The sequence below is a fragment of the Petromyzon marinus genome, chromosome 59 (genome assembly GCF_048934315.1).
Source record: "Petromyzon marinus isolate PM22_M1 ecotype Great Lakes invasive population chromosome 59, UKy_Petmar_22M1.pri1.0, whole genome shotgun sequence".
In the NCBI taxonomy this organism is placed as follows: Eukaryota; Metazoa; Chordata; class Hyperoartia; order Petromyzontiformes; family Petromyzontidae; genus Petromyzon; species Petromyzon marinus.
In genome coordinates, this window is record NC_133725.1 from 6973853 (window position 1) to 6995465 (window position 21613).

General features: G+C 50.3%; 1 protein-coding gene across 2 annotated transcripts in view; it reads left to right on the plus strand.

Moving 5' to 3' along the window:
• The window catches only part of LOC116955321 (choline transporter-like protein 4), a 69488-nt gene that overhangs the window by 34749 nt on the left and 13126 nt on the right, over positions 1-21613 (plus strand). For both annotated transcript variants that reach the window (XM_032976339.2, XM_032976340.2), the window contains 10 exons: positions 7483-7603; positions 9476-9559; positions 11732-11844; positions 12250-12381; positions 13209-13308; positions 15376-15468; positions 16462-16573; positions 18420-18676; positions 20027-20121; positions 20625-20728. In XM_032976339.2, coding sequence (XP_032832230.1) covers positions 7483-7603; positions 9476-9559; positions 11732-11844; positions 12250-12381; positions 13209-13308; positions 15376-15468; positions 16462-16573; positions 18420-18676; positions 20027-20121; positions 20625-20728 — 1211 coding nt within the window. The remainder of the gene's footprint in view (positions 1-7482; positions 7604-9475; positions 9560-11731; positions 11845-12249; positions 12382-13208; positions 13309-15375; positions 15469-16461; positions 16574-18419; positions 18677-20026; positions 20122-20624; positions 20729-21613) is intronic.

Sequence of the window (21613 nt, forward strand, 5' to 3'; positions counted from 1 at the left end):
TTAGCATTAATCGTAGTAATAGTGATAACAATGGCAACATTAATCGTAGTAATAGTGATAACAATAGCAACATTAATCGTAGTAATAGTGATAACAATAGCAACATTACTCGTAGTAATAGTGATAACAATAGCAGCATTAATCGTAGTAATAGTGATAACAATAGCAGCATTACTCGTAATAATAGTGATAACAATAGCAACATTACTCGTAATAATAGCGATAACAATAGCAACATTACTCGTAATAATAGCGATAACAATAGCAACATTACTCATAATAATAGTGATATCAATAGCAACATTACTCGTAATAATAGTGATAACAATAGCAACATTAATTGTAATAATAGTGATAACAATAGCAACATTACTCGTAGTAATAGCAATAACAATAGCAGCATTACTCGTAATAATAGCGATAACAATAGCAGCATTACTCTTAATAATAGCGATAACAATAGCAGCATTACTCGTAATAATAGCGATAACAATAGCAGCATTACTCTTAATAATAGCGATAAAAATAGCAGCATTACTCGTAGTAATAGCGATAACAATAGCAACATTACTCGTAGTAATAGCGATAACAATAGCAACATTACTCGTAGTAATAGCAATAACAATAGCAGCATTAATCGTAATAATAGCGATAACAATAGCAGCATTACTCGTAGTAATAGTGATAACAATAGCAGCATTACTCGTAGTAATAGTGATAACAATAGCAACATTCATCGTAATAATAGCGATAACAATAGCAGCATTACTCGTAGTAATAGCGATAACAATAGCAACATTACTTCTAATAATAGTGATAACAATAGCAACATTAATTGTAATAATAGTGATAACAATAGCAACATTACTCGTAGTAATAGCGATAACAATAGCAGCATTACTTGTAGTAATAGCGATAACAATAGCAGCATTACTCGTAGTAATAGCGATAACAATAGCGATAACAATAGGAACATTACTCGTAGTAATAGCGATAACAATAGCAACATTACTCGTAGTAATAGCGATTACAATAGCAGCATTACTCAAAGTAATAGCGATAACAATAGCAACATTACTCGTAGTAATAGCGATAACAATAGCAGCATTACTCGTAGTAATAGTGATAACAAGAGCAACATTACTCGTAATAGCGATAACAATAGCAACATTAATCGTAGTAATAGAAATAACAATAGCAACATTAATCGTAGTAATAGCGATAACAATAGCAGCATTACTCGTAATAATAGCGATAACAATAGCAACATTACTCGTAGTAATAGCGATAACAATAGCAGCATTACTCGTAGTAATAGCGATAACAATAGCAGCATTAATTGTAGTAATAGTTATAACAATAGCAGCATTAATCGTAATAATAGCGATAACAATAGCAACATTACTCGTAGTAATAGCGATAACAATAGCAGCATTACTCGTAATAATAGCGATAACAATAGCAGCATTACTCGTAATAATGGTGATAACAATAGCAACATTCATCGTAATAATAGCGATAACAATAGCAGCATTACTCGTAATAATAGCGATAACAATAGCAACATTACTCGTAGTAATAGTGATAACAATATCAACATTACTCGTAGTAATAGTGATAACAATAGCAACATTAATCGTAATAATAGCGATAACAATAGCAGCATTACTCGTAGTAATAGTGATAACAATAGCAACATTAATCGTAATAATAGCGATAACAATAGCAACATTACTCGTAGTAATAGCGATAACAATAGCAACATTAATCGTAGTAATAGTGATAACAATAGCAACATTACTCGTAGTAATAGTGATAACAATAGAAACATTAATCGTAATAATAGCGATAACAATAGCAACATTACTCGTAGTAATAGCGATAACAATAGCAACATTAATCGTAGTAATAGTGATAACAATAGCAACATTAATCATAGTAATAGTGATAAAAATAGCAACATTAATCGTAATAATAGCGATAACAATAGCAACATTAATCGTAGTAATAGTGATAACAATAGCAGCATTAATCGTAGTAATAGTGATAACAATAGCAACATTACTCGTAGTAATAGCGATAACAATAGCAACATTACTCGTAGTAATAGTGATAACAATAGCAACATTACTCGTAGTAATAGCGATAACAATAGCAACATTACTCGTAGTAATAGTGATAACAATAGCAGCATTAATTGTAGTAATAGTGATAACAATAGCAACATTAATCGTAGTAATAGTGATAACAATGGCAACATTAATCGTAATAATAGCGATAACAATAGCAACATTACTTGTAATAATAGTGATAACAATTGCAACATTACTAGTAATAATAGCGATAACAATAGCAGCATTACTCGTAATAATAGCGATAACAATAGCAACATTACTCATAGTAATAGCGATAACAATAGCAGCATTACTCGTAGTAATAGTGATAACAATAGCAACATTCATCGTAATAATAGCGATAACAATAGCAACATTACTCGTAGTAATAGCGATAACAATAGCAGCATTACTCGTAGTAATAGCGATAACAATAGCAGCATTACTCGTAATAATAGTGATAACAATAGCAACATTACTCGTAGTAATAGCGACAACAATAGCAGCATTACTCGTAATAATAGCGATAACAATAGCAGCATTACTCGTAATAATAGCGATAACAATAGCAGCATTACTCGTAGTAATAGCGATAACAATAGCAGCATTACTCGTAGTAATAGCGATAACAATAGCAACATTACTCGTAATAATAGCGATAACAATAGCAACATTACTCGTAGTAATAGCGATAATAATAGCAGCATTACTCGTAATAATAGCGATAACAATAGCAGCATTACTCGTAGTAATAGCAATAACAATAGCAGCATTACTTGTAATAATAGCGATAACAATAGCAGCATTACTCGTAATAATAGCGATAACAATAGCAGCATTACTCGTAGTAATAGCGATAACAATAGCAGCATTACTCGTAGTAATAGCGATAACAATAGCAGCATTACTCGTAATAATAGTGATAACAATAGCAGCATTACTCGTAATAATAGTGATAACAATAGCAACATTACTTCTAATAATAGTGATAACAATAGCAACATTACTCGTAGTAATAGCGATAACAATAGCAGCATTTTTCGTAATAATAGCGATAACAATAGCAGCATTACTCGTAATAATAGTGATAACAATAGCAACATTCATCGTAATAATAGCGATAACAATAGCAGCATTACTCGTAATAATATTGATAACAATAGCAACATTACTCATAGTAATAGCGATAACAATAGCAGCATTACTCGTAGTAATAGCGATAACAATAGCAACATTAATCGTAGTAATAGTGATAACAATAGCAACATTACTCGTAGTAATAGCGATAACAATAGCAACATTACTCGTAGTAATAGCGATAACAATAGCAACATTACTCGTAATAATAGCGATAACAATAGCAACATTAATCGTAGTAATAGTGATAACAATAGCAGCATTACTCATAGTAATAGCGATAACAATAGCAACATTACTCGTAGTAATAGCGATAACAATAGCAGCATTACTCGTAGTAATAGCGATAACAATAGCAGCATTAATCGTAGTAATAGTGATAACAATAGCAGCATTAATCGTAGTAATAGTGATAACAATAGCGATAACAATAGCAACATTACTCGTAGTAATAGTGATAACAATAGCAGCATTACTCGTAGTAATAGCGATAACAATAGCAACATTACTCGTAGTAATAGCGATAACAATAGCAACATTACTCGTAGTAATAGCGATAACAATAGCAGCATTACTCATAGTAATAGCGATAACAATAGCAACATTACTCGTAGTAATAGCGATAACAATAGCAACATTAATCGTAGTAATAGTGATAACAATAGCAACATTACTCGTAGTAATAGCGATAACAATAGCAGCATTACTCGTAGTAATAGCGATAACAATAGCAGCATTACTCGTAGTAATAGCGATAACAATAGCAGCATTACTCGTAGTAATAGCGATAACAATAGCAGCATTACTCGTAGTAATAGCGATAACAATAGCAACATTACTCGTAGTAATAGTGATAACAATAGCAGCATTAATCGTAGTAATAGCGATAACAATAGCTGCATTAATCGTAGTAATAGTGATAACAATAGCGATAACAATAGCAACATTAATCGTAGTAATAGCAATAACAATAGCAACATTAAACGGAGGCTGCTGTTGGGGAAAATGCCGCTGGCGAGCAGCACCTTCGAATGCCGGCAAACACGCCCGGCCGACTTTCTATCCCAAGCGGCGACGTTTACACTCCGCACAAGGCGCTCGTTTGAGGCTGAGTCGACCTAGGGGGCTATGGTTCAGATTGTCGTCAATCAGCGGTAATTGACCTTCGGGGTTACCGGGTTCGCGGGGCAGCGCGCTAACCACTGCAACCACCGCTCCCCACCACCAAGGGAAATGCTCGGATGCACTTGGTGTAGTTGAAGTTAAAGGCGCAGCACTGCAATTACGGGCCCAGGCCTCTGCTGGCGGAAGGGCCTCTGCTCGAGGGAGCTCTAGAGGGAGCCCATCTGCCCCATAGTAGGCTTGGCCTATTCTTCCACACTGGCCAAGAGGTGGGGATACCCATACTTTTCCCCACCGCATAACGGCTCTTGCTGCTGCTGTTGATGCCATAATTGAATTGTGGATATAACTCTCCCCGGACCCTTTACCCACCCTACCCACCTGCGTGACCATCTCACCCAAGCGAAACTAAATACCAATCACAACATTCGCCGTTGTTCGCTGCTGCTGTTGTTGGTGCTGCTGTTTCTGCTCCTGCTGTCACTGCTGCTGCTGCTGTTTCTGCTACTGTTATTACTGCTGCTACTGTCACTGCTACTGTCACTACTGCTGTCACTGCTGCTACTGTCACTGCTACTGTCACTACGGCTGTCACTGCTGCTACTGTCACTGCTACTGTCACTACTGCTGTCACTGCTGCTACTGTCACTACAGATGTCACTGCTGCTACTGTCACTGCTACTGTCACTACTGCTGTCACTGCTACTGTCACTGCTGCTACTGTCACTGCTGCTACTGTCACTACTGCTGTCACTGCTGCTACTGTCACTGCTACTACTATCACTACTGCTGTCACTGCTACTACTGTCACTGCTGCTACTGTCACTGCTACTGCTGTCACTGCTACTACTGTCACTGCTGCTACTGTCACTGCTACTGTCACTACTGCTGTCACTCCTACTACTGTCACTGCTGCTACTGTCACTGCTACTGCTGTCACTGCTACTACTGTCACTGCTACTACTGTCACTGCTGCTACTGTCACTGCTACTGTCACTGCTACTACTGTCACTGCTGCTACTGTCACTGCTGCTACTGTCACTGCTACTGTCACTGCTACTACTGTCACTGCTGCTACTGTCACTGCTGCTGCTGTCACTGCTACTGCTGTCACTGCTGCTACTGTCACTGCTACTGCTGTCACTGCTGCTACTGTCACTGCTACTGCTGTCACTGCTACTGCTGTCACTGCTACTACTGTCACTGCTGCTACTGTCACTGCTACTGTCACTGCTACTACTGTCACTGCTGCTACTGTCACTGCTGCTGCTGTCACTGCTACTGCTGTCACTGCTGCTACTGTCACTGCTACTGCTGTCACTGCTGCTACTGTCACTGCTACTGCTGTCACTGCTACTACTGTCACTGCTACTACTGTCACTGCTGCTACTGTCACTGCTACTGTCACTGCTACTACTGTCACTGCTGCTACTGTCACTGCTGCTACTGTCACTGCTACTGTCACTGCTACTACTGTCACTGCTGCTACTGTCACTGCTGCTGCTGTCACTGCTACTGCTGTCACTGCTGCTGCTGTCACTGCTGCTACTGTCACTGCTGCTACTGTCACTGCTACTGCTGTCACTGCTGCTACTGTCACTGCTACTGCTGTCACTGCTGCTACTGTCACTGCTACTGCTGTCACTGCTGCTACTGTCACTGCTACTACTGTCACTGCTACTACTGTCACTGCTGCTACTGTCACTGCTACTGTCACTGCTACTACTGTCACTGCTGCTACTGTCACTGCTGCTGCTGTCACTGCTACTGCTGTCACTGCTGCTACTGTCACTGCTACTGCTGTCACTGCTGCTACTGTCACTGCTACTGCTGTCACTGCTACTACTGTCACTGCTACTACTGTCACTGCTGCTACTGTCACTGCTACTGTCACTGCTACTACTGTCACTGCTGCTACTGTCACTGCTGCTACTGTCACTGCTACTGTCACTGCTACTACTGTCACTGCTGCTACTGTCACTGCTGCTGCTGTCACTGCTACTGCTGTCACTGCTGCTGCTGTCACTGCTGCTACTGTCACTGCTACTGCTGTCACTGCTGCTGCTGTCACTGCTGCTACTGTCACTGCTGCTGCTGTCACTGCTACTGCTGTCACTGCTGCTGCTGTCACTGCTGCTACTGTCACTGCTACTGTCACTGCTGCTGCTGTCACTGCTGCTACTGTCACTGCTGCTGCTGCTGCTGTCACTGCTACTGCTGTCACTGCTGCTGCTGTCACTGCTGCTACTGTCACTGCTACTGTCACTGCTGCTGCTGTCACTGCTGCTACTGTCACTGCTGCTGCTGCTGCTGTCACTGCTACTACTGTCATTGCTGCTACTGTCACTGCTGCTGTCACTGCTACTGTCACTACTGCTGTCACTCCTACTACTGTCACTGCTACTACTGTCACTGCTACTACTGTCATTGCTGCTACTGTCACTGCTACTGTCACTACTGCTGTCACTCCTACTACTGTCACTCCTACTACTGTCACTGCTACTACTGTCACTGCTACTACTGTCACTGCTACTACTGTCATTGCTGCTACTGTCACTGCTACTGTCACTGCTGCTGTCACTGCTGCTGTCACTGCTACTGCTGTCACTGCTACTACTGTCACTGCTGCTGTCACTGCTACTGCTGTCACTGCTACTACTGTCACTGCTGCTGTCACTGCTACTACTGTCATTGCTGCTACTGTCACTGCTACTGCTGTCACTGCTACTACTGTCACTGCTGCTGTCACTGCTACTGCTGTCACTGCTGCTGTCACTGCTACTGCTGTCACTGCTACTACTGTCATTGCTGCTACTGTCACTGCTACTGTCACTGCTGCTGTCACTGCTGCTGTCACTGCTACTGTCACTGCTGCTGCTGGCACTGCTACTGCTGTCACTGTCACTACTGCTGTCACTGCTGCTACTGTCACTGCTGCTGCTGCTGCTGTCACTGCTACTACTGTCATTGCTGCTACTGTCACTGCTGCTACTGTCACTGCTGCTGCTGCTGTCACTGTCACTACTACTGTCACTGCTACTACTGTCACTGTCACTACTACTGTCACTGCTACTACTGACACTGCTACTGCTGTTGTTTCCCGACGCAGTCCTGAACCGCTGCTTCCCGAGGCTCGTCACCAACTCGTCGGTCGTGTACGTGGGCAACGACTCCTCCATCAACATCAACAACAACGCCGTGAGCGCGGACAAGTTCCTCTCCGCTTCAAAGTGGGTCCCGTGACGCGGGGTGGGGCAGGGTGGGGCAGGGTGGTGCAGGGTGGTGCAGGGTGGGGCAGGGAAGTGCAGGGTGGTGTAAGGAGTTGGAGGGTGGTGCAGGGTGGTGCAGGGTGGTGCAGGGAGGTGTAGGGTGGTGCAGGGTGGTGCAGGGTGGTGCAGGGAGGTGTAGGGTGGTGTAGGGTGGTGCAGGGTGGTGCAGTGCCGTGCAGGGTGGTGCAGGGTGATGTAGGGTGGTGCAGGGCGGTGCAGGGTGGTGCAGGGTGGTGCAGGGTGATGTAGGGTGGTGCAGGGTGATGTAGGGTGGTGCAGGGTGGTGCAGGGTGGTGCAGGGTGGGGCAGGGTGGTGCAGGGTGTTGCAGGGTGGTGCAGGGTGGTGCAGGGTGGTGCAATGCCGTGCAGGGTGGTGCAGGGTGGTGCAGGGTGGTGCAGTGCCGTGCAGGGTGGTGCAGGGTGATGTAGGGTGGTGCAGGGTGATGTAGGGTGGTGCAGGGTGGTGCAGGGTGGTGCAAGTTGGTGCAGGGTGGTGCAGGGTGGTGCAGGGTGGTGCAGTGCCGTGCAGGGTGGTACAGGGTGGTGTAGGGTGGTGCAGGGTGGTGCAGGGTGATGTAGGGTGGTGTAGGGTGGTGCAGGGTGGTGTAGGGTGGTGCAGGGTGGGGCAGGGTGGTGCAGTGCCGTGTAGGGTGGTGCAGGGTGGTGTAGGGTGGTGCAGGGTGGTGCAGGGTGGTGCAGGGTGGTGCAGGGTGGTTCAGGGTGGTTCAGGGTGGTGCAGGGCGGCGAGTGGGGCTGCCGGCGTCCCCTCCGTAGGCCCCGAGTGATTTCTGGGCCCAGGCCCAGGGCTGTTATCTGCAGTCCCCCTCCCGCCTATATAGAGCTCAGTTCAGTGGCCGCATCGCCACCAGCACCACCACCAGCACCAGCACCACCACCAGTACAACCTCCAACAACACTACTACCACCACCACCACCACCAGCACCACCACCAGTACAACCTCCACCAACACTACTACCACCACCACCACCAGCAGCACCATCACCAGCAGTACCACCAGTACAACCTCCACCAGCACCACCACCACCAGTACAACCGCCATCAACACTACCACCACCACCAGCACCACCACCAGTACAACCTCCACCAACAATACTACCACCAGCAGCACCACCAGCAGTACAACCTCCACCAGCACCACTACCACCACCAGTACCACCACCAGTACAACCTCCATCAACACTACTACCACCACCAGCAGCACCACCAGCAGTACAACCTCCACCAGCACCACTACCACCACCAGAACTGCAACCACCGCCAGCACAAGCAGGTGTGGGCACGGATCCAGTTCCTGCTGCCAGTTCCCATTTGGCCGGGTCAAACCCTAGATAGTTGGCGAACCCAGGGTGGTGGGTGGGTGAAGTGGAGTGGGGTGTGGTGGGTGGGTGGAGTGGTGTGGGGTGTAGTGGGTGGAGTGGAGTGGGGTGTAGTGGATGGGTGGAGTGGGTGGGTGGAGTGGGGTATGGTGGGTGGGTGGAGTGTGTGGGTGGAGTGGATTATGGTTGGTAGGTAGGTGGAGTGGGGTTTTGTGGGTTTGTGGAGTCGGGTGTGATGAGTGGGTGGAGTGGGGTGGGTGTAGTGGGTGGGCGGATTGGGGTGTGGTGGGTGGGTGGAGTGAGGTTTGTGAATGAGTCAACCTGGGTTCACTGTGAATGATCCACAGGTCACCTGGGGTATGCCCACCTCTGCAAAATACCCTTCCGTCCCGAGAGCCACTTCTGGTGGAGGCGCCTCCTGCCAGCAGTATGGCTTGAGCCGGGCACTTGCAGAGCTGCGCCTTTACCTGCCCCACTCTCTTTGCGAGCGTGCAGGGGGGTTGTGGGGCTACTGGATGCAAGGCAAGTCGGGATGAGAGTCTTTGAGGACTTCGCAAAATCCTGGCACTGGATCCTGATGTGAGTTGGACTGGAAGTGACGATGATTGGTAACGTGCGAGTGAGTCTACGGGTCTCTGTGTGATTGAGTCTGTGGGTCTCTGTGTGAGTGAGTCTATGGGTCTCTGTGTGAGTGAGTCTATGGGTCTCCGTGTGAGTCTGTGGGTCTCTGTTTGAGTCTACGGGTCTCTGTGTGAGTGAGTCTACGGGTCTCTGTGTGATTGAGTCTATGGATCTCTGTGTGAGTGAGTCTACGGGTCTCTGTGTGAGTGAGTCTACAGGTTTCTGTGTGAGTCTGTGTCTCTGTGTGAGTGAGTCTACGGGTCTCTGTGTGAGTGAGTCTACAGGTCTCTGTGTGAGTCTATGTGTCTCTATGTGAGTGAGTCTACAGGTCTCTATGTGAGTCTATGGGTCTCTGTTTTAACAGTAGGGGGGAGGTGGCGGGGAGGGAGGGAGGTGGTGCTACCGCTATGCGTGGCAGTGCGATCCCTATGAAGTGATCTGCGGTGAAATATTTTCAAAAATGTGGCAAATGTTGACCGCGGCGCCGGTGACACACAACGCCCCCCCTCCCCCCCCCCCCCGGCTCTTGCGAACAACGTCACGGGGGATGTCTTTATGGGCCACCGCGAGTGAAGCAGACCGTCGCCCGCGATGATTCCCTCCGTGGCGTTAACCCCTGGGGAGGGGTGGGCGGCCCCGGCCCAGATTCAAACCCACGAATGCTCCGCTACCGCTCTGCCACCACCGTCATTCGCCAACACTTGGATGACGGGCGAGGCAGCGCCTCCACCTCCCCCCCCCCCCCCCCACCTTGTCTACGTTATGTCTGACAGATGTAGTGTAGACGAGGTCGCGCCGGTGACCTTCCATTTGTCATCGCAGGTGGCTCGGAGATGTTAACTACCTCGCCTGGTATACAGGAGGTCGTGGGTTCGATCCCGACCCTGACGCCTGCTGCTGTATATTTGGAGTTTGCGTGTCTCTCTCTCTTTCATCATCATCACGGTGGCTAGGAGATGTTAACTACCTAGCCTGGTATACAGGAGGTCGTGGGTTCGATCCCGACCCTGACGCCTGCTGCTGTATATTTAGAGGTTGCGTGTCTCTCTCCCCGTGGTCGCGTGGATTTTTCTCCGGGTCCTCCGGTTTTTCCCCTCCACATTTAAAATCAACATCGCGCATTTAGAACATTTGGCTGCCGCTATGAATTTCCACGCGATGATGATAAGCCGCTTCGTTGAGCTATCATTTGTGATAGCCAGGTCGCTCTTGAAAAAAAGCTACACATTTTCGGCGAGCCTTACCTGGCGAAATAAAAAAAATAGTTTATATTCACTTACAGCTCAAGGTAACGTGAACGGTGTATTTGCGCGTCAATTGCGAGCTTCCGTACGAGACAAAGCTTCCTCCCCGTGTGGCCTTTAACGGACCGTCAGGGCAAATGCCGTTAGCGAGTAGCACCTAAGGAGGTCCAACACGGCACACATGGGACGGGGAGGCTGTGGCCACCACCGCACCTGGCCTGCCTTTGTCTGCCTCGTGGCGATGTTTGCACATCGCACCAACTTCTCATTTGAGGCCTATTCAGCCTCGGGGAGACCCCGTGGACTGGCTCGTATATATTTCATCACCGGTTCTTGGTGGGTGCGAGTGGGACTCGAACTCGGGAATGCCGGGTTCACCTTTCGATTCCCCCGCTCACGGCCAACACCGGTGACGGTTATCTGAACCGATCCTGGGCCTCCCCTAGGTCGACTTAGCCCTCAAAAAAAGTGTACCTGGTATAGTTGACAGCAGTCGGGGCGAAAAGGGGCGGCCGGGCATTGTGCTGGCCACACACCACCCCCGTCGTGTGCCGTGCCGACCTTCATAGGTGCTGCTCGCGAACAGCGCTTGCCCCAACAGTCTGCTACAGGGGGCGGGATAATCTTTGTCTTGAGCTATGTACATCCTGGAGACTCTCGCAGTAGACGAGACGTTTCCACCTCGAGGGATGTCCCTCGGCAATGAGGGCCGAGCGCGCACCCGCTGGGCCATGTCGAATGGCGATGACGGCGATGACGATAATGATGATGGCGATGGCGCTGATGATGATGCCGACGATGATGATGAGAACAATGATGACGACGATAACTACGATGACGACGATGTTGATGAGTGTGGGCCGCTCTGTGTTATTTGTCTACGAAGTGGTCTGGCCATCGCGATGGTGGTCAGCCTCCTGTTCCTGCTGCTGCTCCGCTTCACGGCGCCCGTGCTCATCTGGGTCATCATCATCGGCGTGCTCGTGGCCGGAGCTTACGGTGAGAGAGTTGCGCGTGTCCCCCTGTGTCCCAGCGTGTCCACGCCAACACCCGTGTGTCCCAGCGTGTCCCCGTATGGAGAGCGGTATTGTAGCGGTTAGCGCGCCACGCTACGAACCCAGCGACCCCGGCGACCCGGGTTCGATTCCCACTCACGGCCAACACCGGTGGCGATTATCTGAACTGGTCCTGGGCCTCACCTAGGTGGACTCGGCCTCAAATGAGTCCCTGGCACAGTGCATTATCATCGCCACTCGGAAGACAAAGGTGGCCGGACTTTGTGCTGGCCACCCACCCCATTAATGTGCCGCGTCGGGCCTTCATAGGCGCTACTTGCTAACAGCACTTGCCCCCACCGTCTGTTAAGGCTACATGGAGGATCTTTGTCTTTGCGTGTGTGCGTAGGCATCTTCCACTGCTCGTGGGAGTTTGTGAACCTCAGCGGAAAACCCGGAGCGGACCAGACCGTGACCAACCTGGGGGTGCAGACGGACTTCCGCATTTACCTCCAGCTCCAGCAGACGTGGCTAGCATTCAGTACGTTCATCGTCACCGTCAGTAGCGACAGATGTGGCCTCGTTTATTATCATCATCATCATCATGATCATCGTCGTCATTATTTTCACCATTCGCTATTGATTTGTCATCATTATCATCTGTTGAGTCGTCATCACCATCATTTGCATCACCATCGCCACGACCGTCATCACCACCACCATCGTCACCGCCACCGCCAAAGACCACCATCATTATCATCCTCATGAGTGTCACTTTATAGCGCATCCGAAAGCGTGCCATGTGGCGACCGCCTTTGATCGATGGCGAGCGAAAAGCCGCTGCTGTGAGGATGATGTGCTTCATCGGCCGTCTGGAACGCTCTTTCCTTTCGATATTAGGAAGCCACTGCGAGCTGTGGCACTTTTAAATCATTATCATCATCGTCGTCGTCGTCTAGATTGACAAACTTATTTAATTACAACTGCTTTTTGTGTTTAGCCCGTTTATCCTTCCCCCGCACCTCCGATTGGCACGTTTGGCTATGTACGCTGGTGCGAAATAAGTTCAACAAAGACAAAGATATACACACACACATACATTGATCTCGGGGGGGGGTGGGGGGTACTTTGAGGTACGTTAAAACAAAAGGCACCGTCGTTGAAATTATTTATCATCGGCGGCCACGGCGACGACTCCATTGAGCGTGACGTCGAGAGACGGCGTTGCTCGCGAGTCCCCTACACATCGGATGATGCCGCTACGCATCCGCTGTGCGTCCGCTGTGCAAATCGTGCTGTCGACGGAAAAGGCGGCGTTCCCCCCCCCCCATGCGTGTTCGCGATCTCTTCCCTCGTTTCCGTCCGCAGTCATCATCCTGTGCATCGTGGAGTTTGTTATCCTGCTGATGCTCATCTTCCTGCGCAAAAGGATCCTCATCGCCATCGCCCTCATCCAGGAGGCCAGCAGGTGACGTGCCTTCCCCGCCGTCCTTGGGCGGATGCTCGCGCGTGAAACCCTCCGCCCTTTTTTTTTTATCGTCGCACGCCGGGACCGGACACTTTGATTGCACTGGCCCCTATTGTCCTTTTTAATGACAATCTTTCAGAATCTTGGACGCTTAAGATATCTTCGGATCGACAGAGCCTAACGAGCTGAAATGTCGCACACACAGACTCATCTCTCGCGGGACAATTCAAGATTTCGTTTAAAGAACCGGTACAGGGTCCCACCGCCGATTCTGGGCCTCTTTGCGTTTTTTTTTTTCAAACTAAATTTTGTATCGCACTATTTCAAATATATCTATGAGAATGATAATTTTCCACGTTATTTTTTAGCATAATTTTAAAGTGTTTTCCAAAGCAAATTAGATTTTATTCTGGGGGGGAGGGGGCAAAATAATTCAGATGCAATTTATTTTAGAGATATAAGAATAGGTTGTGTACGCTTACTGGCAATTAAACAGAAGGTGTAAAGATGTTAAAACACCAAACAGAAACCTTTTCCAAGGAATCCAGTCTGCATTAACCACACACACTTGTGGTGAACATGGAAACAAACAGGCTCTCATGCATACATTTATCGCCAGAAAAGGGTGAAACCTATTCTTATGTTTTGAAACTGGCAAGAAAGGTCCAATGTTAATTTCAGAGGTATTGGATTTGAATGCATTCGACCAATTAAATTACCGTCACATCTGGCATTAAACGTAAAAAAAACCCCATAAAGATAAGTTCGGTAAAAATCACGTTTTCACAATGCACGCACACTGTTATTTGTACTTAAAGGTAAAAAATACGTGATTTTGAGACCCCAGAATTCATCGAATTTGATGTGCTCAATAAAAGTTGGATGGACTGCATGAAAGAAAATTAAACATATCGAAAGATAAATCACCCACTTGCATTCAGTACATCAAATTTGATTAATTCTGGGGTCCCAAAATAATTTCTGTTCTACCTTTTGGAGTGCATTAAAAAAAAAAGAAAAATCCTCGTCTTTTACCCGGTTTTCATTCGTTGGGGGGGGGGGGGGGGGGTCGGATCGCGTGAACGCAAATGCCGTCACGAGGCCCTGCAGCAACCACCCCCGACACAGCCAAACGAGCTGGGGTTCGTCACGCGAGCAACACGCTGCCGGGTTTTGGTTACAAGTTGAGCGAGCACTCGCCGCTTGCGCGGTGGAGGGGTGAAAGCGGCAGTTTGGACGGTCGAGGTCTGCGTCGATTCGACGGACAAGCGGCTCGATCGGTCTGTCGGCCAGAATTTGCGGAGGATTCCGTCCCGTCTCATGGGAACTCCCCTTGCCGGCATCGTAATATAAGAAGAGGTTTTACCCCTTTCTGGCAATAAAACAGGCGGTGTTCAGACGTTGAAACACCAAACTCTGAAACCTTTTGCAAGGAATCCAGTCTGCATTAACCACATATACCTGTGGTGAACATGCACACGTGATTCCCTGCGCAAGGCTTCATTTTGGTATTTTAACATCTTAACACCGCCTGTTTCATTGTCAGAAATGGTCAAAGCTATTCGTAGGTGCCTTCCTGTCTCCGGCCTAACTAGAGGGAGGTAAATCGTGGTGAGACTCCCTCCCCTTGCACCGTGGACGTGGAGGAAGCGCCCGTTACCACCTCCCTGGCTCTGCAAGGTAGCAGGCGGTTCCAATCGGAGTGTGGACTGATCTCCATCTGTTCCGTCTCTTCGTTGATAATGGAACGTGTGTGCCCCATCCGCCTCGCACACACACGCGCGTGGTTTTTCTCCGGGCGCTCCGTTCTCCCTCCTACGCGCGTGCAAACGACGCGTTCATCGGCCCAAGAACACCTGAATATGTAGAGGACCGCAGAGCTTGGTGGACGATCGTTGGTGGCGCCGTCTCCTCGCCACCGCGTGGCTGCTGCTGCTGCTGCTGCCGCCTTCCCGCTCCTCGGCTGTGGTTCCTCCTTCGGGCGCCTCCTCTGAGTCGTCGTCTTTCTCTCTCTCTCTTTTAATAATAATTAGTATGACAATGTTATCTCGGTCTTTGTTCCTGCAGGGCCATCGGACACATCATGTCGTCCATCTTCTACCCCGTGCTGACGTTCCTCCTGCTCTCCGTGTGCATCGCGTACTGGGGAGTCACCGCACTGTATCCTGCACTGCTGGCCAGAAAGACAAAAGGGGCCCCATCACCCCGCAAGTGCTGGCTAGCAGCACTTGCCCCAACAGTCTGTTGGGGTAACACAGTAAACCGCGCATGCACCATGACCGCAACACCCCCCCTCCCCCCCCGTGCACCGTGCTGGCTAGCAGCACATGCCCCAACAGACTGTTGCGCGGTTTACTGTGTCGATGGTGATGGAAATGATGATGACAACGATGACGACGATGACGACGATAACGACAATGACGACGACGATGATGACGAAGATGGTAATGACGATGGTTATGATGGTGGTGACCATTCCGTCTCAACCGTGCTTGTGCTCAACAGGTCACAACAACACCCACCCATTCGCACACACTCACCCACCCATTCGCACCCATTCACCCATTTGCACTCGCTCACCTATTCGTACAAATACCCACCCACCCACCCATTCGCACCCACCCACCAATTCGTACACATACCCACCCACCAATTCGCACCCACCCACCAATTCGTACACATACCCACCCACCCATTCGCACTCACTCACCCTTTCGCACACTCACCAACCCACCCATTCGCACTCACTCATCTGCACTCACTCACCGATGCGTGCACTCACCCACCCACCCACCCGTTCGCACTCATTAATTCACATTCACAAGCCTACCCCTCCCACCCCCGCATCAAGAGTGACCTGGGTCACCACAAGTACCCCACACCCCCCCCCCCCCCCGGGCTCCCCCGCTTGTGCTGAGATTCACTTGGTACAGTCCAGATCTAGCTGTGGAGTGATTGGTGGGGCGGGGGGGGGGTGTTAATGAGCTCTCCCACTAATTCCCATTCCCAGCCTCCCCCCCCCCTCCCCCCCCGGTGGGGGGAGGCAGGGCAGTGACCCAGAGGGTGACGACGACCCTGAGCAGCCGTCCGTCTGCATGTTTATTTAATTATCTATTTATTTTCCTGAGCGGTTTTCCACCAATCCCCTTACAGGTACCTGGCGACCGCTGGCACCGCCACCTACAAGGTGGCGTCGGTGGGCAACCACAGCTCGCCGGGGTGCAACAATTGGAACACCAACACCACCGCGTGCACGCCGGGCGACGTGAGTCGACAACAACAACAGCGATGACAACAGCAACGGCGCCGATGTTTACACACAGCACCGCGGTATTCATTTCGGGCTGGGTCGACCTAAACGGAGGACCCTGGACCAGGTGGATGTGCTTGTCCACCACGGTTCTTTCGTGGGCGGGGGAATCGAACTCGGGTCCGCCGCCGGGTTGCGTGGCGCGGTTCGCTAACCGCTGCGCCACCGCTCCCCGCCCAGGCATGCTACGGCACACAACAATACCAACGCCACTAAGTGGCGGTGATGCCACTAAGTGACGGTGAAGTGTCGAACGCCTGCTGACAGGAGGTCACGGGACAGACCCAGCAGGTGCCGCGGGTCGACTGGCTGAGACAAGTGGCCGATGCACCACCTGTGCCCCTCACCGTGCCAACTTGCTGCGTTTTCACTGCCCGGTGCTCCGCTCGTTGTTGTGAGCGTTGCTCTTCCCCCCTCCGTTGTTATTGGAGGGCGACTGCCTTCAACTTCCCAGCAGCAGAGGGCCGTCCCCTCTTGTACCACGTCACTCCATCTCTTCTCTAGCCCATGCCGCGCCCGTATAGCCCCTCTCTATCCTGCCGAACAGAAGCTGTTTAGGCATGCGGTGGCTGGGCATGCGGGCTACATGACCCAGCCAAACGCAGCCTGGTCTGCCGGAGGAGCTCACCGATTGGACTGTGTCCAGATCTTTCAAGGATTTGTGAGCTCCTCACACAATCCAGCCTGGTTAAACCTAGGATGGATCGTAGGCAGGCCAGCCTGAATGTTTATAATCGAAGAAGATGTTCCATCAGGGGGAGTCCACTTTCACAAGCATAGAGAAGGGAGGGCATGACCGTGGCCGAGAAGACCCAAAGCTTCGTGTGGAGCGACAGACCAGGTAGCTTCCACACAGTGTTATGCAACCGATGAAAAGACAATGCTACTCGACTGATTCGGAGTGAGACCTCTGCTAGTCAGCAGCACACTGCCCAGGTATGGAAAACTCTCCACTCCACAACTGCCCATCACCAATGGGGAGTTGACGGTTGGAGTGTTTGATGGACAAAATACCCAGGCACACACGCACACACACACATATATAAATACAAATACAAAGATTCCCCATATATCGTAAACAGACTGTTGGGGCATTTTCTGTTAGCGAGTAGCACCTATGAAGACCAGCACGGCACACGAGGGGGTGGGTGGCCAGTACCACGCCCGGCCGCCTTTGTCTCCCCAGTGGCGATGTTTACACATCGCACCAGGTACTCATTTGAGGCTGAGTCGACCTAGGGGAGGCCCAGGACCTGCTCAAATAATCGTCACCGGTGTTGGCTGTGAGCGTGAATCGAACTCTGGTCGCCGGGTTCGTAGCGCAGCGTGTTAATCGCAGCACACACACACACGTGTATACACACGTGTGTGTGTGTGCACACACATGTGCACATACACACACGTGCACACGCACACACACACGTGCACACACACACAGTGTACACACACGCCCGCGTTGAGCAGTTCTCTGCTGCCACCCGCGTGTGAGATGAGGGATGATCACCTGCCCGGTAGAGCACTTGGCCCTTGAGCCGAGGGGGTTGGTTGACTCCCACCCGGGGTGGACAATTACACCATTCACCACCGGTGGCGTTCACCATGGGCATCGTTCACCACCATGAACAATGTCCACCGTGAACAATGTCCAGCATAGGCAATGTCCACCAACGGCAGTGTCCACTATGAACAGTGTCCACCCACGGGCAATGTCCACCCACGGGCTATGTCCACCACGGGCAGCGTCCAGCGTAGGCAGCATCCACCACTCACAGACCCAATGCCCACCTGTGTCCGCGCGCAGGGACAGCAGTGGAACACGACCGAGTGCCCGGACGCTCAGTGCGTCTTCGCCACCTACGGCCTGAACGACAGCCTCTTCAAGCGCAACCTCTTCAACCTGCAGATCTACAACGTCTTCGCCTTCCTGTGGCTCGTCAACTTCGTGCTCGCGCTGGGGGAGTGCTCGCTGGCGGGGGCGTTCGGTTCGTACTACTGGACCCTCGACAAGAGGGACCTTCCCGCGCTGCCCGTCACGCGCTCCTTCATGCGCGCCGTGCGGTGAGGCGGTTGCGACGACGATGACCATGATGTTGACTGACGATGACGACGACGATGACGACGACGATGTTGGATGACGATTATCATGATGAGGACAACGATGATGATGTTGATGAGGAGGAGGATGACGATGGCAATGAATATTCTTATTTTTCATCCTTTGATCCTGGTAAAAAAAAAGTGTCATAAATATACCGCAACTGCTAACCTGAATTCATAATAAATGCATTGCCTTTTGGATTAGTCGCCTCTTGGCGTTGATTTCTGGTCTAACACCGGTGGTGAGACTAGGCCATGAAGAAGGCTGTCTCGGTGCAGTTTGAAAGACAATGCAAGTATATTATCAGAGCCATGTTTGTTTGCATGTTCACCACAAGCACTGTGTGTGGTTAATGCAGTGACTTGATTCCTTGCTAACGAGGGTGTCCATTTGGTGTGTGAACATCTTAACACCACCTGTTTCATTGGCAGAAAGGGTAAAACCTCTTCTTATTTTTCCAAACGATTATCACAAACCGGTCGGGCTTGTGGCCGCATATGTGGCACTGAAGCTGTTGTTGCACCACCCTTCGCCCTGGACACACCTCACGGGGTGGGGCTGGATTGGGCAGTGGTGGGTGAGTGGGGTCAGTCGGGGTAGGGGCGGGGTTAGTGGTAGAGTAGGGGCGGGCTCAGTGGGAGGTTGGGGCAGAGTTAGTGGTAATAGGGGTGGAGTCAAGTGGGGGTAGGGGCGGCATCAGTGGAGGATAGGGGCGGAGTCAGTGGGGGGGTAGGGGCGGGGTCAGTGGGGCGTAGAGGCGGCGTCAGTAGGGGGTGGGGTCAGTGGGGAGTGGGGGCGGGGTCAGTGGGGGGTAAGGGGGGTTCAGTGGGGGTAAGGGGGGGTCAGTGGGGGGTAGGGGGGCGTCAGTGGGAGGTAGGGGCGCGGTCAGTGGTAGTAGGGGCGGAGTCAGTCGGGGTAGGCGTGGGTTCAGTGGGGGTAGGGGTTGGATCATTAAGGGGTAGGGGCGCGGTCAGTGGGAGGTAGAGGTGGAGTTAGTGGTAGTAGTGGCGGGGTCAGTAGGGGGTAGGGGCGGGGTCAGTGGGTGTCGGGGTTCTGTGGCTTCACCCCTACGACCAGAATTCCCTCCCTCTTCGAGCAGCAAGCGAACCAATTTTTCGCTTTTAGTTTCATGAAATGACGTCGTTCTTGCAAATTGAATCTCCCGATCGGGAGGTTGCTTCATCGGAGACGGAGCGACGGTGAAAGTAGCTCGCGTGCAGGTTGCCCGACAGACCGCTGCGTCGCGAGCAGCGGATTTGATCGTGGCTGGTGATTGTGACGACCAATCCGTTACGTGGCTGTCTCCGCAGGTACCACACGGGCTCTCTGGCCTTCGGTGCTCTGATCATCACCATCATTCAGATGATCCGGATCTTGTTGGAATACCTGGACCACAAGCTCAAAGGTATGGCAGCCCGGGGTTCGATTTCGAGGCGATGCGGTGTTCATTTTCACTTAATGCTAAACGTTTCAACTTGACTTCCATCAGCCAGGGGAGGACTCGAGACCAGGATGAGTCTGGTTGCATGACCGTGGGTGAGTGAGTAGGTGGGCACGTAAGTGTACTTGAGTGGGTATGTGAGCGGGTGGGTATGTGAAATGGTGGGTGAGTGAATGAGTGGATGAGTGGGTGAGCGAGTAGGTGGGTGAGCAAATGGGTAAGCGAGTGGGTGAGTGAGTGGGTGTATCTACAATCCACCAGCTGTCAGACAAAGTAATGGAATTGCTCACTCACTTTGAACTGAACCTCTAAGAGTCGCTCTTCATTGGTCATCGGAAATCATGATCACCATCGATCCACTGCTGGATACCTCGTACTGCCCTTGGCAATGTGCCGTGAAGAACTTAGAGGCCGATGATGATGTTGTTGTTGTTGATGTTGTTGAAGAAATCTTCAATTCCTTTCAGGTTCTCAAAACCGTTTTCTCAAGTTCCTGCTGTGCTGTCTCAAATGTTGCTTCTGGTGCCTCGAGAAGATCATGAAATTCATCAACAGGAACGCATACATCATGGTGAGAGCCCCGCCCCAAGTCCCACGACCCTCCTCCAGGAGGGGGATCCTGCCAGTTTTTCACAGCAAAGGGACGTGACCTTGTTGTCGCCACTGTCACCGCTGTTGCTGCTGTTGTGTCTGTGATGGCAATCGAGTACACTTTTGGGCCATTTATACATTTCTATGGATACACGGATGGGATGCAAAGGCACACAGGCAGACAGACAGACACACAAACACGTGGACAGACACATGGACGGACACACAGACAGATACACAAAAACATGCACAGATACCATTACCAATACCCGCAATTTGCCACGAAGTGACGATGATGTCACGGTGCCTGATGCCAGCCCAGGTGCACTTTGGGGCCACGTTTAGTCTCGACGGCTCGCTCGCAGGAGGTCATGGAACAGACCCAGCAGGTCCCATGGGTTGGCTGACTGAAATGACTGGTAGATGCACCAGCTGTACCTCCCCCCCCCCCCCCCCCCCCACTGTGCCACCCGACGCTCCGCTCGTTGTTGTGAGCATCGCTCCTTTGCCCTCAGGTGTTGTTGGACGGTCACCGCCTCCAACTGCCCAGTAGCAGCGTCCTTCATGAGTCTCTTCCATAGAGGTCGATCTTGACATCGCTGGTACCAATCTTTGGCAAATCCACTTGAGCTTCACATCCTCCCATACCGCACCAGTCGATCTCTTCTCCAGCCCATGTCTGTGTCTGTTTCACCCTCTCTATGCAGCCAAATAAAAAGCTGTCTGCTGGAGGAGCTCACTGATGGGGATGTGTTCAGATCTTTCAAGGATTTGTGAGCTCCTCACACAATCCAACCCGGTTAAACCCAGGATGGATTGTAGGGCATGCCAGCCTGAATGGTTTTAACCGGCGCAGATGTTCCAT